This window comes from Protopterus annectens, chromosome 10.part0 (genome assembly GCF_019279795.1).
Source record: "Protopterus annectens isolate FY-2018-M chromosome 10.part0, PAN1.0, whole genome shotgun sequence".
Taxonomy (NCBI): Eukaryota; Metazoa; Chordata; order Ceratodontiformes; family Protopteridae; genus Protopterus; species Protopterus annectens.
Window position 1 is genome coordinate 1,650,941,131 of NC_056744.1, and position 14,891 is coordinate 1,650,956,021.

Sequence of the window (14,891 nt, forward strand, 5' to 3'; positions counted from 1 at the left end):
GCACACCTCTATAGTTTGACTGTGATGAAAATTAAAGTAATGACCACACAATCTCCAACCCCCCCTCATAAAATCTAAAGAAGCCTTCTGTACATACAGTCATCTAAGCACAGCTAGTTTTAGAATGGGTATGGTTAGGAGCAGAAGCCACCACTAGGTTCAAGTCAGAATCCATTTATACAGTGGGGAGTGGGGGCCACCAGACTCGAAAAAGATTTAAGCAACTGAATGTTCTGGAATATATTTTATTCCTTACTTTTGAAATACTGTTACTTGTTTATTACATTTTTACTGATAAAGAGTGATGTACATGTCCTGGCAGTACTGGGTGTGTTTACAGATAAAAATCAGTTCTTTTTTTACATACACAAACAAGGTTATACCATAGCAATAATAGTTTTGTACTTATTTTAGCAAATAGTAATATATTGTGCAACAGTGGTACTGCCACACCAGATAATTGGCTATTGTTTAGCAGTCAGACAGCAGCGAGGGATAAGTCCCTTTTATTTACCTCAATGAGCAGTAATTCATAGTTATCACTGTTGCTGGTTTCACAGACAGTCCCTGATTTTGCCTCATAATTTTGCTCTGTCAGTCATAAAAAGCTTAATTTGCAAATAAATCCAATGATCAGTTTTCTGCTTCTTATTTCCAAAAAAATGCACACTGATGCAAAATGTGTTAACTTTTTATTTTTTTTTAAGTGAGTTAGAGTAATATTTAAAATGCACTCCTGACTTTGAGCCTTTATTCTGTTATTAATTTTGACTTTGTCCAGAATTATTGAGGAAAGAAGTTTAGAGTTATAGTATCTGATACTCTTCCAGTATTTATAAAACTCCTTGAAAGAGAAAACTATCCCTGAAGATTGGAAGCTTCAGTGGTTCTTAAAATCCAATGTATGCAATGAGAATGGTCACACTGGGCTGACCTCTAATGCTTACCTTGCTCATGTTCATTGTCAGCTTTAACCTAAAATGGTCATATCACAGCCCTGTTCAGTTTCAAGAGTGTAATCAGAAAATTAATACATTTTCCCACATTTCTCCCCAACCAGAATCAGTTTTACTGGGGCCCCCACACAGTCAAGGGTGATTAAGGGGTTTCCCTGCAGCCGTGGGTAATGTAGATACCTAAAGCTGACTATGCTGTTAGTTTTAGTGGAGAGAGACAGAATGTCAACCAGTAGGCTTTAAATAAGCCTGGGGGAGTCTATATCAGAATGAACTAACATAAGTTCGAACATTGTAATATCGAACCCACAAGTTCGAAACCCAATAATAACGAAAACACAGAACAGCGATTTTTTTCCCAGGGAAAAAAATTGCTGTTCCGTGACCAAAAAAAAAATTAAACCTTAAACTAAAGCCCCCCCCAACACCCCCCTACTTAAATATACCAACGCCGAGATCGCACCACAGTGGAGGAAATAGAAAAGCCCCAAAAACGGCCTACCCATTTTTTCCCCGGGGAAAAAAATCGATGTGCCGTGGCTTCACTATTTTTGAATTTCGGACTTTTGGGTTCGCTATTACAACGGTGAAACTTCTACAAGTTCGACGTTGTAATATCTATATTACAGGCTGGGGCACTATGTCAGCAGTAAAATATTTAATGGAATTGTGAAGCTTGTTACTTGACAAACACTTTACTATAACCTGAGATATATTTGAATTTTAATGGAGATACAAATAAGACTTATTATCCACCTGGTTTATTAAGTATACAAGACTGCTGTACTAGCTTTTGTTGGTTTTACTGAAATGTTACAAAATATCAAGACAAGATAACTTCACTGTGGTTGGGGGTTCCCCAGGACCAGGGTGCCCCAGTGACGACAGGGTACTCTGGTTCCTAAAACTGGCTATGAAACTAAGCAATATTTCTATATATACTTAATACGTCAAAAACTAAGTGATTTGCAAACTACTGCATGGCATCAGGTGAAACCTTATATTTATTTATTTTTTTTATTTTACATTTGTTAACTGGGCTAGTCCGACTGGATACATGTCCATTTTCAGCGGAGGCCCGGGGAGGAAAGCTCCACATGTGCAAAAAAAAGTGACACTTTAAAGTTGTGGTTAGATAGAAATCTAAACATTTACAAATCACTGACAATTTATAGTCAAGGTTACATTGAAATCAAGCAACATTGTAGGTTTATGGTATGAAATTTACAGAGACATCATTTTACAGCTTTGAAGTGTGTAGAAAGAAAAGTATTCACAGACTGAACGTAAGGATGATAGTCGAGAGAAAAGGTGGTTAGTTAAGAAGGGAAGTTATTGGAAATTACATGTAGAGGGGTTGAAGAACATCGCCATAGAAGGGGTAGGATAACAAGTTATCTTCCTGATAATAATATTCTAATGGTTGTTGAGAAGTGCATGTAGTCTGGGTAGAGAAAGGTTATTATTGGGTATTTCTCCTATGTGATTTTTTTTTTTTTTTTACTTTTTTCTTGTTATTTTTTGGGGGTTAGTCTGGGTTTAGACATGGACATAGCCAATCCCTGTTTATATATATCTTTAGGGATATTTTGAATTGGAGCAAAGAGGATGTGGTGGTTAGTTCAGCAGGAAGTGAGTTCCATTTTTTTTCCAGAAGAGTTGGAGAATAATGATTCTCCGGCTGAGTTGTTGGCTTTGGCAGATTGTACTAGCATTCTGTTCGATGAGCGGAGGGATGCTAGGTTGCTGTAGGGGGTGATAACATTAGTCAGAATGTACTGTTAGGTTGGTAGAGGATTTTATGAATAACTATGAGTTGGTTATACTGGAGCTGATTGGGTAGTTCTAGCCAGCCTAAAGTGAGATTCTGACAGTGATGGGTTCTGTAGGCTGAGCCTGTGGTGAATCTGGCTATATTGTTATAGCAGCTAGTAAATTTGTTAAGGTTTGATTTGCTTAGGTTTGTGAAGATGGGTGAGGCATAGAGAAGGGTTGATAGCAGATGTGTCTGAGCTATGGCAGTTCTGGCAGATGGGGTTAGGAATTGTTGAATCCTATACAAGCAGCCTATTTTTTTAACTGTTTTGATGGTTTTGTCTATATGAGCATCGTACTTCAGATTATTATCAATGATTACACCAAGAAGTATAGTGCAAGGTTCTGGAGAGATTATGTTGCCATTGTTAGATGAGATTGTAATAATTGGTGATGTTAGCTTACGGGTAGGGGAGAAAAGTAGTAGTTTGGTTTTGTTTGGGTTCAGTAGGAGACGGCGACTATTGAGCCAGTCCTCTACTTTGTTGAAGGTGATTTGGGATAGGGATTGTAGTTCTGTGGGGGTGGTGGCAGAGCAGATAAGCATGGAGTCATCTGCATACTGAATACATGTAGCATCTGGGATAACTTTGGGCAGGTCATTAATGAATATAGAGAAAAGGAGGGGACCCAATATAGAACCTTGGGTGACTCCAAGGGTGACAGGTAGAAGGGGGGATAGATTGTCTTTCCATAGTGCAGCATGTTGTCTGCCATGCAGGTAAGAGTGGAACCAGTTGATTACTAGGTTGTCTAAGGAAAGTGATTTTAGTGAGTCTAGGAGTAGGTGGTGATTCACCATGTCGAATGCTTTGGATAGTTCGAGAAAGAGGGCTGAGGAGAGCTTATTCTGATTCCGGTTTTGATTTATTGTGTTAGAAAAGGAGAGAATGGCAGTATTTGTACTATGGGCAGGTCTAAATCCGTGCTGGGATGGGGCTAGGGGAGTATTCTGAATAAGGCGAGTTAATTTGCTTATGTATGCATTTTTCCATTATTTTGGCTAAGGGAAATAGGATAGCTATAGGTCTATAGCTAAAGAGTTCAGTGGAGTTTCCCCCTTTATGAAGTGGAATAATGTGGGAGATTTTCCAGATGGAGGGGATGTAGGATTCGTGGATAGTACGATTGATTAAGATGGAGATAGGGTATTAGCGGCCTTTTGTAGAAATTCTGCAGGAAGTAGGTCTGCTGCCAGGGTGATGGGTTTTCGTTTCTTAAGTAGGGATTTAATATAGTCAGTAGGGATACGATCAAATTTGAAGGGAGGCACATTTACCGGAGTGGATGTGGTAGTAGTAGAAGAGGTGTTGGGGGTAGATTATTAGCTAGTGATTGCACTGTTTCTGTGAAGAAAGTATTAAAGGTCTTTGCAACACATTTAGGAGGTAGATGTAGGGTAGCTGATGGGGTGGGGGGTTGAGGATTTACCTGCGTGGAGCAGTTTATTAAGGCCTGACCAGAATTCTTGTGGTTGATTTTGGTGCTTTTGCTGTAAATTGAAATAGTAGTTTTGTTTGTCTAGCACAATGGACTTTTTGCCTCGTTTCTCATTTGTTTGTATCTAATGTGGACTTGTGGGGATTTGGTGGATCTCCAGGAGGTCCATGTTGCATTTCTTGCAATAGGTTTTTGTCTAGTACTATTGGTTAGCCATAGAGCTATTTTGTTTTTGGTTCTGATTGTTCAGTTGGGAGCATGTCTGTCTAAGATGGCAAGGAAGTCGTTGAAGAAAACTGCCTTTGATATTTGCTCTGCAAGACGCACAAGATATTCAGTGCAATTTTCATTGATAATTACTCCGTTAATCATGTTTCATATTTCTGTAAACATCTCAACAAACATGTACTTAGTGTGGAATTTCTTGTTGTCATGTGAAATCTTATCTCTAGTTAAGAAAATTGTTCTAACAATATATGGTTAGGTTGTACAGTCTCCAATATCTGACAATTTGTGAACATTTAGAAAAAAATATAATTTTGGGTATACGTACATTATAATTAATACATTATAGTATTTATCAAAAAATTATGAATGCACTATTATCACATAAAGAGTACTTCCTACTGATAAAATTTTAATTTGCGCAGTTTCAGTAGCTTTCATTGTTCACAGAATTACATTTGTTTACTTTTTAAGCTGATTTTTAGAAAGTTCTCTGGAATGCAAGGATGTGTGTAGGCTACTTGAGGTGTGACATTCCACATCACGTAGGTGTTATTGAGGTTTCCATGAACAATGTACAGAGTGGTGGTAGTACTGGAAAACATGAACTAATAACGGGCTCTGCTGAATGGATTACTTCAACCAGAGATGATAAAATAAACAATAAGGCGCAAGTCTATATCAATATACTGCAATATGTTTTTTGATGCACCTATAACATTCCATCACTGAATGCTAAAAGAACAGACTTACATATACTAAGTCCAAAAAGCAATTTCTTGAAATATTCCCTCTTCTCTGAGGTATGGTGATCTCAGAGTTGCTATATATAAGTTTGGGGGGTGGGGGGTGCTGGAGGAGTTTGCCACCCATTGCAAAAAGAAGTTTTAAGGGAGGAAGTTTGGCATAGTGTTTGACATAAGGTGCAGGGTTTGAATTTCACATGAGGTAATTGGGCTGGGCATGGAATGGCCCACCAGGACAGTTAGCCTGGTACAAATTTTATAAATTTTAGTAGCCAGCTAGCTCAGTCACTAGAGCACGAGACTCTTAAGGAGAAGCGCGATTTCCGGAATTTGCTCTTCTGCATTTTGAGTCTATTTTTTCAGCTTGTTAGCAGTCAACATTTTGAGTGCTGACATTTTAATAGAAAGCCATTTGTAAAATTATGGTGTCTGATGAGATGAGCACTGGCTTGTTGCATTAACAGGGAAGGAAATGGGAGTACAGAGGAAGCATCAAAGGGGCAGGAGTGGCACCTTATTTTTCAGTGATAGAGCCCCATTTAGGTGGGTGACAGGTTCATTACACAGTGCCTTCCCCATCTCTGAACAGACTCCATTTAGGTGGGTGACAGGTTCATTACACAGTGCCTTCCCCATCTCTGAACAGACTCCCACTACATGTTGAGCAGTGTGATACTTTATCTTCCTTGAAATGGGACCTGGATGATTGGATGGGTGTTCACAAATTCACTCCTGGCTTAACAGGTCTGACCCCTCTTGAGAAAAAGGGGCTTGATCCGAGGATGGTTACTGGCATGGCAAAAATGGTCATATGACTTAGTTGCCTTGTAATCTCCATGATCCTATAATACTATGTCTACTATATCCAAGGAAAGTGGCTTGACATTTTCACCATATTAAAAGGAAAATATATTGTGTTCAAGGGAATATGTCTTGGGGTGTTCCATAAACTAAAAGGGAATGTCCAAGGAAGGTATCATGTAGTATTACACAAACTCTGAAATACAGCTAAGAATTAATAAATGTATGTAACAGTGGTGGTGATGCATATCTCTATTGTGGGGTGCAGGGAGCTGAAGCCCCTCTACAAAAACAAATTTAATGGCATTCCAGCATGATTCACTGCAGTTATTCCAGTTGTGGATGCACTTCTGACAGCGAACTACACTGCACTTTTTTGTTTGTTTTTTTTTTTTGGCCTCAGCTTTTTTTCTTACCAGTTTTCTAAATGACACTGTTTTGCTTCTTATGCAAAGTACTTGCTCAGTGTGATGGTTTGCTACTTGACCTTTGGCGCTTTTTTGCTAGTTTTGAGTTTGGCTACACTGATTCCGGTCAACACGTGTTTATAGTTTCAGTCACAGAGCTGCCATATCTGATGGTGTATGTATTGCCAGCAGTTGTATAACAATATTCGAGTGGACCCTGTTTCATTGTAAACAATGTCCTTTTTAATGCTATCTCATAACAGTTTTGTGGAATGTTCTTTAGCTTTTCAGGCCCCACACCTTTGCAATCTACAGCCTCAGTGGCTTCAGGCCTGCCATTCCTCAGCCAGCTTCTGTACGTCCCACAACAATCATTTATTTGAGCTTGCATTCAATGATGAAGGATGCTTACTTTTATAAATATTATATTTGCTTTTACAAAGTATTATCACCTATCATAGGCGATTTTATCTTTTCTGTGTTTGATTTGATCATATTTGCATACATGTTACTCACTTGCTCAACTTTTGTGCATTTGTAGCTGCTGCTTTGATTTAAAGCACCAAAACAGACATGATGTTCAAGATAGATCTTGTTACTGCTTTAATGTATGTTCTGTTTAGTGGCCCAAGTCATGGCTAAAAAGGGGTACCCCATACCATTTTCCAAAAGTCTGGATTCATCTTCTAATGAGTGATACAGGGAGATTGGCAGTCATACAAACGTAAAGGTACCAGTAATGAGTAATTTAAACAAAGAAACTGGACATGTGCTGTTATGCTGTTTGTAGCTGTGAAACAATTACTTGTCATATTTTTATAAGAAAAGTATTGTAAGGTATCTATGAAACAACAGTTTATTATACTATAATGCACACATACTACAAGGGGGCTACTGCTCCCTGCACCCCTACCATTAGTATAGGCATGTTGTGAAAAATCTCAACATATTTCAAATAAATATACATGGGCAAATACACAATCCACATTTTCTACCTTTACCATTCCTATGTTTCTAAGCATGTACTGATGTGGTGCAGCAGTAGGATTGTCGCCTCACAGCAAGAGGTTCACCGGTACGATTCTCGGCTGGGGTGCCTTCTGTGCGGAGTCTGCTTGTCTTTCCTGCATTCGTGTGGGTTCCTCCGGATGCTCCAGTTTCCTCCCATGCTACAAAGACTTACATCTGGAGCATTTCTCCCTGGGCCTCTGCTGAAAATTGGCATCGTCCCAAGTCGGACTTTCCTGGTAAAACAAATGTTAAATAAATAATGCTAATGAAACAATATACTTACATTAGTTTGATATTCCCTTTGTTATTTTTTGTCATATCTTTGTCTTTTCCAGTGAAAGCAGTAGAGGAAGACATCAGCCCCCCCCACTCCGGAGGGGATGTGGATGTTATGGTAGTGGAGTTCCTCCTGGAGAGGGTAGGACATGTAACAAAAAAGGTAAGTGTGCAGTCATAATTTGAACATTTGTTTTATGCTCATTTATTTTTTTTTAAGTTATTTCCTATGTTTTGTACTACAGATTGTACTGCAGCATTGCAGAGGGCATGCAAATGGTGAACAAAATCTTTCTAAGTCTGTATATTTTTATTCCAGACTTGGGGGGGGGGGGGCGCAAGGTTAATATGAATGCTGATTTATTATGGGTTTTAATGTGCTGCACTTCATATCTCTGTTAATATGAATATGTCTGGTGCATTATTCCATGCTTTCTGATATTCATAACAAACGTCACTGCAGGGATGTAAATGAAGAGGATGGTATGCCTGAAGTGACGACATGGACAGGGGTTTGCCAGTGTGCATTCTGTGGGGTGTTAAGTTTTAATAAATAATTCAATATGATTACCTCAGTAGTCCGATTTTTCACTTGCCGGTGTTATTACTTTCTCTCCATTTGTATTCTCATTTTATTTTTCTTTCCTAACTGTCTCATTTTGCATTTTTGTACCAAGTTTACCAGATCTCAATCCCTCTCTACAAGTCCACAACTTATCTTTTCATCCTGTTAAAGCCGTATTCATTTATTAGCCGTTTTTACAACTTTACCAGTGAAAAAAGAAAGCGAACTTTTCATTCAGTCCTTTTGCAATGCATCATATAAAGACACTGAAAAGTAGTAGACCCAGGATTAACCCTGGGGTGCCATCTCACCACAACACTTTCCTTAGACCAGAAACCATTTGTGACTTACTGCCTAACTAGTGTTTTATCTAAAATGCCAACCAAGGACTAAGTCCTGACTTTCAAATTTGTTCTCTAATTATCTTTACCAAGTTAAATGCTTAACTGAAAGGAGGCTATGCACACATTCTCCTTCTGTTGTAAAGTGGATTGTGTTGTAGCAAATCAAATGCATTACTAAAAGCAGACTATGTACACAGCCCCTTTCTGTTTTAATGTCAATATTAACTAATTAAAGGACTGCATTTGACTGTGTTAAGTAATCATTTCCTCTTATGAATCCAAGCTGCTTTAGGACATCTGTACCCACTGAAGATCTTTTCCCTAATATGATCACCAAACTTCTCCCACTATGTAGGCTACTAGACAGCCAGCATCATATAGAAACAGCTCTGAGTCTCTTAATATTCAGACTAATAGTACAACCCCCCCCCCCCCAAAAAAAAACAGAATTACTACCAACTTCCAGACCTGAAAATTCAGAAAAAGCATGTCAATACATCCCTTTAAAACAATGTCCCTTACCTTATACACACTGACTACCTCATGCAGGAACACAAAACTGTGGCTAGAATGTGTGGGAACACAAAGGACACAGATAAAGGTCTCATCTTCCTGGCAGAACAACTCCAGTCTCTGTTTGTGCTCCCCACAGAACTGCCTTGTTGCCTCAACTGCAGCATAAGGATTCTGCATTTCTTCTTTCTCCTTGCAGTCTGTTTCCTGTCGTGTGTGATTCGGTTTCAGTCTCTCAGGCCTTTCAGCTGCATTAACCAGCAGTCAGTTCACCGTGTTACTCTCTGCAAGAAAATCATTTGAATACTCAGGATATAAGACTTTTGTTGTTTTTATCAAATTCTCTTAGCAAAAATCCTGTAAATTTGGTGTACACAAGCCAGAACCAATGAGAATTCAGGCAAACTGAAAAAGAAAAAAATAAACTACTGCTACATTTAACCTCAGCCAGCCAGCCACAATTACAGCAATTGCTTTCCGAAGTTTTGTCTTGAGACCACAGGCAGTACAATGTGAGAAGTCCATGCCTCCATTTAAAGGGGCAACACTCAGTTTTTCTACTTCTTATAACATAATGTACAGTTTCCTATTTAAGCAACAAAGTTTTGATAAATGTTTTCCAGAAATCACTTATCGTACACATATCTTAACTAATAAAGTCTCATATATATATTCTAATTATATCCCTCCTCAACATACCTCTAAACTTTCCAGAATTTCACAGAATGAATAATTTATGCCTCGTACTTCTTCATCTGTTCCTCATAAAATTTGTGGTTTTCTGGCAAATATTTGAGGACTGAAGTCACTAAATAATGACAGACATTTGAGTTTTAGATTTCACTTCATTCTGAAAATGTACACTTCTGTTCTTCATTAAATTTGTGGTTTTCTGGCAAATATTTGAGGACTGAAGTAACTAAATAATGACAAACATTTGCATTTCAGAATTCATACCCTTCAAAAAAATGCTTGCTAATGCAAAACCTGGTAATCTATCAACTTTCCGAACTTACAGGAGCAGTATTTAAAATCTGCCATTGATTTTGGGCCTTACTCACTACATTGTTGTTGGCTTTGTCCAGAATTCTGGTGCTAACAGGTTGAGAGGTATGTCTTACATTACAGGAACTTTAATCTGCATTATTTACTCTTTGTAAATGTTTTCCCGATCTCTTTCTACATTACCATTGCATGTTCTTTCCCTAAATACAGTTTTATTTCATTCTGTTTGCCTCAGTGAAATTAACTGCATATACTGGTGTGTTTGTGTGTGTGTGTGTGTGTGTGTGTGTGTGTGTGTGTGTGTGTGTGTGTGTATATATATATATATATATATATATATATATATATATATATATATATATATATATATATATATATGTATGGGTCCCCTTCAAAAGACTGAAATTTCCGAACATGGAAACTCTGATCATCGAAGATCAGAGGACTGAAGTTTTAAAATATTGAACCTAAGGAAAAAAAACTACAATGTGAAAACTTCTTATTACACATTTTTGTAGGGGCCTTGCCCCCCTGGCCCCCACATCCCCCTGCTACTTAAATATACCATCTCCGAGATCACACTAGAGGGAAGAGAACAGTAAATGTCCCGTTCCACATGTATGGCGATGGCCATTCCCAAGGTTTGATATTTCACATATCAGTGATCGATGTTCTGAAATTTTGATTCTTTGAAGGAGTTCCATATGTATATGTATATATATATATATATATATATATATATATATATATATATATATAAAACACACACACACACACACACACACACACACACACGCACACACGCACGCACACACACACACACACACACACACACACATACATTTATATATATATATATATATATATATATATATATATATATATATATATATGTATATATATGCACACACACATATACACAGGTGGATTGGTGTTGCTTTGTGTATGTTTTTGTGATTTTAGGATATAATCTTTTCCTGAGACTTGATTTTCAATTTACTTCTATTACTTTTTCAGTTTTCTATGTTTGTTTAGTGCAGTTATTTCTCATACTGACATCATGACACTCATGATTACAAGAAAATCCAGATAGACCTGACAGGAGTAATATGTGTCAGATGAAAAACAACTGCCTTTATTAAGAAAACTGTAGGTGAGCACTTCCATGTGGTACAACAGTAAGGTCTGATGAAGTCTTAATTTAACAGAGGAGAGCACAACTACATTTGTACTAATAAAGGCAACTGTTTGCACAGTGACATCATACTGTTCCTGTATATTTTTCATTATTGCCATATTGTTTATTATTTTCGTGTTTAAGAAGCTAGCAGTTGAAGTTATTATTTAGTAGTTGCAGTTCTTCATTTTTTTCGGTGTAATTATATTATTTTATTTATATTTGTTTATTGTGATAGTACACTGATCAAAATTGACCAATTCCAGGCTCAGCTTGGGTGAAATACAAAACATTTCACAAATAAAAAAATGCAGAAATGTAAGCATTGACTAGTTCAGACTAATTATATAGAAATAACTGTGTCTGTGCATTCTGGTGAACAAGCACAGTGCAATGTGTAATCAAGCAGAGTGTCTATTAAATAAATACATTTAAGTGCATTCAGACATGTGAACTCATACCGAGTCCAGTGTTTGCACGTGTTAAACTTTGTCTTGCAGTTCCTTTAGTCACAGTCCCACCATTTTCTTCTTTTTCCTGTCCTTATTGGGACTAAAATATTAGTCTCCCTTTGTGGCGGACATCTTACTATTCCCATAAATATTTTCCTATAAAAATAAAAAAAAAAATCACTTTGAGCTACATCTGAAAACTGATCACAACAGCTTAGAAAGGTTTTCTTTGTGCTGCACATAGGAGCTGCAGCATACCTGAGCAGTGCAGTGCGTAAATAGAACTTAAGTGATGACCATAGTCCTTGTTGTACCAAGCTGAGTGTTAGTCAGCTTGTCCTGTGGCTCTGTGGTTCAACAATGTGCAACTTGCAGATTGTATGTCCTGCACACAGTGTGACAGACCCTTGATACTGTCATGCACAATTGTGTGCACATGCATGCTGTTGTATGCATTTGCACACAGCTATGCAATACTGCTCTGCAATCTGGGAGCCTGCACATAGTGTGACAGACCCTAGTTACTGTCATGCACAGTTGTGTGCACATGCATGCTGTTGTATGCATTTGCACACAGCTGTGTGCTACTGCTCTGCAGTCTGGGAGCCTGCACATAGTGTGACAGACCCTAGTTACTGTCATGCACAGTTGTGTGTGCATGCATGCTCTTGTATGCTCTTGTATGCATTTACACACAGCTGTGCACTACTGCCCTGCAGTCTGGGAGTCTGCACATAGTGTGACAGGCCCTAGTTACTGTCATGCACAGTTGTGTGTACATGCATGCTGTTGTATGCATTTGCACACAGCTGTTCACTACTTATCTGCAGTCTGGGAGCCTGCACATAGTGTGACAGGCCCTAGTTACTGTCAAGCACAGTTGTGTGCACATGCATGCTGTTGTATGCACTTGCACACAGCTGTGCACTACTACTCTGCAGTCTGGAAGCCTTCACATAGTGTGACAGGCCCTAGTTACTGTCATGCACAGTTGTGTGTACATGCATGCTATTGTATGCATTTACACACAGTTGTGCACTACTGCTCTGCAGTCCAGGAGTCTGCACATAGTGTGACAGACCCTAGTTACTGTCATGCACAGCTATGTGCTCATGCATGCTGTTGTATGCACTTGCACACAGCTGTGCACTACTGCTCTGCAGTCTGTGAGCTCCATTGACTAATCATGTGTCTCATAAACTAATCACTGCTGACACCAGAACCATACCCTGTTGGTTAACCCCCTCTGTATAGAGCTTGACTGTATTGTTATAAAACTCACTGTTAATTCCACTGTTGTGAAGTCTATGTTATTAATGTTGTTCCCCTTGTGGGGCCAGCTCTGTTGTTAGGTTACTGCTGCTTTGCACTCTGACTTACAGCTTGAGTCTCTTATACAATCTGTTGTTGTGTTATCAAAAACAGTCAGTTATCCTGTGTTAGCCCATGTTTTTGCTCCTTGTATATTCTCCTAATGTAGCATCTGAGCCTGTTTGTTGATTGTCATTCTGCGTTTGAAGCAGCCATAAGGCTGCTGATTCACTTCACTGCATTATATACTCTAGTGATTACTAATTCACTTCATTGCATTATATACTCTGCTGATTACTAATTCACTTCACTGCATTATATACTCTGCTGACTGTTAACCCACATCACTGCATTATATATTCTGCTGTTTGCTGATCCACCTCACTGCATTATACACTCTGCTGATTACTGATTCACATCACTGCATTATATACAGGCAGTCCCCGGGTTAAGGACGAGTTCTATTTTTTAGTCTGTCCTTAAGTCAAATTTGTATGTAAGTCAAAACACGTACATGGAACGTTCTACTCTACTGCAATACAGTACAGTAGAATGTTCCATACAAAAAAAGCAATATGTTAAATTTACCTCTTTTTAAGCTTCACCTCTGTATTACAGGCATCAGCCACAAATGTTTTCCAGTCTTTCCTGAGCTTTCAGTTCTCTGCCAGACCTCCCACTGTCACCTAGACCCCAGTGAGCTGCAGGGTCATTTGCCCATTCTACTGTACAGTACAGTAACTGCTTCAATACTGTGTACTGCACAAGCCAGCCGTCTTGACCAATCAGATCACCAATACAGCGATCTCTTAACCAATTGGATCTCTTGTTCTCCATGAAGGTGGAAGTAACTGCTCTAAAAGGACGTGCAAGCAGCTTCATGAATGGGGAAAACTGAGAAAAGGAAAGTACAACAGAATTCTTCATTTTAAGGTTTAGATTTGGGCAACTTTAAAGATTTTTATTTATTTTCACGTTATTTCCGACATTGCAGCAGCCCATTCTTATCTGTGGGTTGCCCGCAAGTCAGATGTTTGTAACTCAGGGACTGCCTGTGATCAGCTGATTACTGATTCACTTCACTGCACTATATACTATGCTGACTAATGATCGGCTTCAGTGCATTATATACTATGCTGACTGTTAACCTACATCACTGCATTATATACTCTTGCTGATTGCTGACCCATGTCACTGCATACACTGATTAACTTCACTGCATTATATACTCCACTAATTACTGATTCATATCACTGCATTATATACTCTGATGATTACTGAGTTACCGCACTGCATTATATACTCTGCTGATTACTGATTCACATCACTGCATTATATAATCAGCTGATTACTGATTCATATCAATGCATTATATACTCTGATGATTACTGATTTACCTCACTGTATTATATACTCTGATGATTACTGATATACTTTACTGCATTTATATATTCTGGTGCTGTGAAATATCAGCATTTTGCTGTTTTGCTTCACTGTACTCCTATATTCTGTTGTTGTGGTGTCTGAGCCAGGTGGTTGATTCATCCCAATGGACTTTAATATACTGCTGTTGTGTCATCTGTACCAGAGTACGAGCTCAGCCACTGCTCTTGTTGTGACACCCAGGCTAGTTTTTGATTTGTCTTTCTGCTCACTGTATCTCATCAAAGTCATTATATACCTCTGCTGATCTTACCTGAACTTGTGGTACTTGGTCGCAGCTCTACTGTCGTTTGTACAGTCAGATAACTTGCTCTTTAGTAGTACAGTAATCAGCTCACCATTGTATATCAGATTATGGATATAAAATGTAAAAATATATAAACGGAAGATCTAGCCACGAAATT

At 38.4% G+C, this 14,891-nt stretch overlaps 2 protein-coding genes across 2 annotated transcripts in view; both read right to left on the minus strand.

Annotated features, from left to right (window-relative positions):
* The window catches only part of LOC122813849 (zinc finger protein 676-like), a 126,867-nt gene extending 117,307 nt beyond the window's left edge, over positions 1–9,560 (minus strand). The window contains exon 1 of the mRNA XM_044086386.1: positions 9,109–9,560. Within this exon, the coding sequence (XP_043942321.1) occupies positions 9,109–9,279 (171 nt within the window). The 5' untranslated portion in view covers positions 9,280–9,560. The remainder of the gene's footprint in view (positions 1–9,108) is intronic.
* The window catches only part of LOC122814368 (zinc finger protein 729-like), a 600,102-nt gene that overhangs the window by 359,706 nt on the left and 225,505 nt on the right, over positions 1–14,891 (minus strand). The window contains exon 9 of the mRNA XM_044086953.1: positions 9,109–9,347. Coding sequence (XP_043942888.1) covers positions 9,109–9,347 — 239 coding nt within the window. The remainder of the gene's footprint in view (positions 1–9,108; positions 9,348–14,891) is intronic.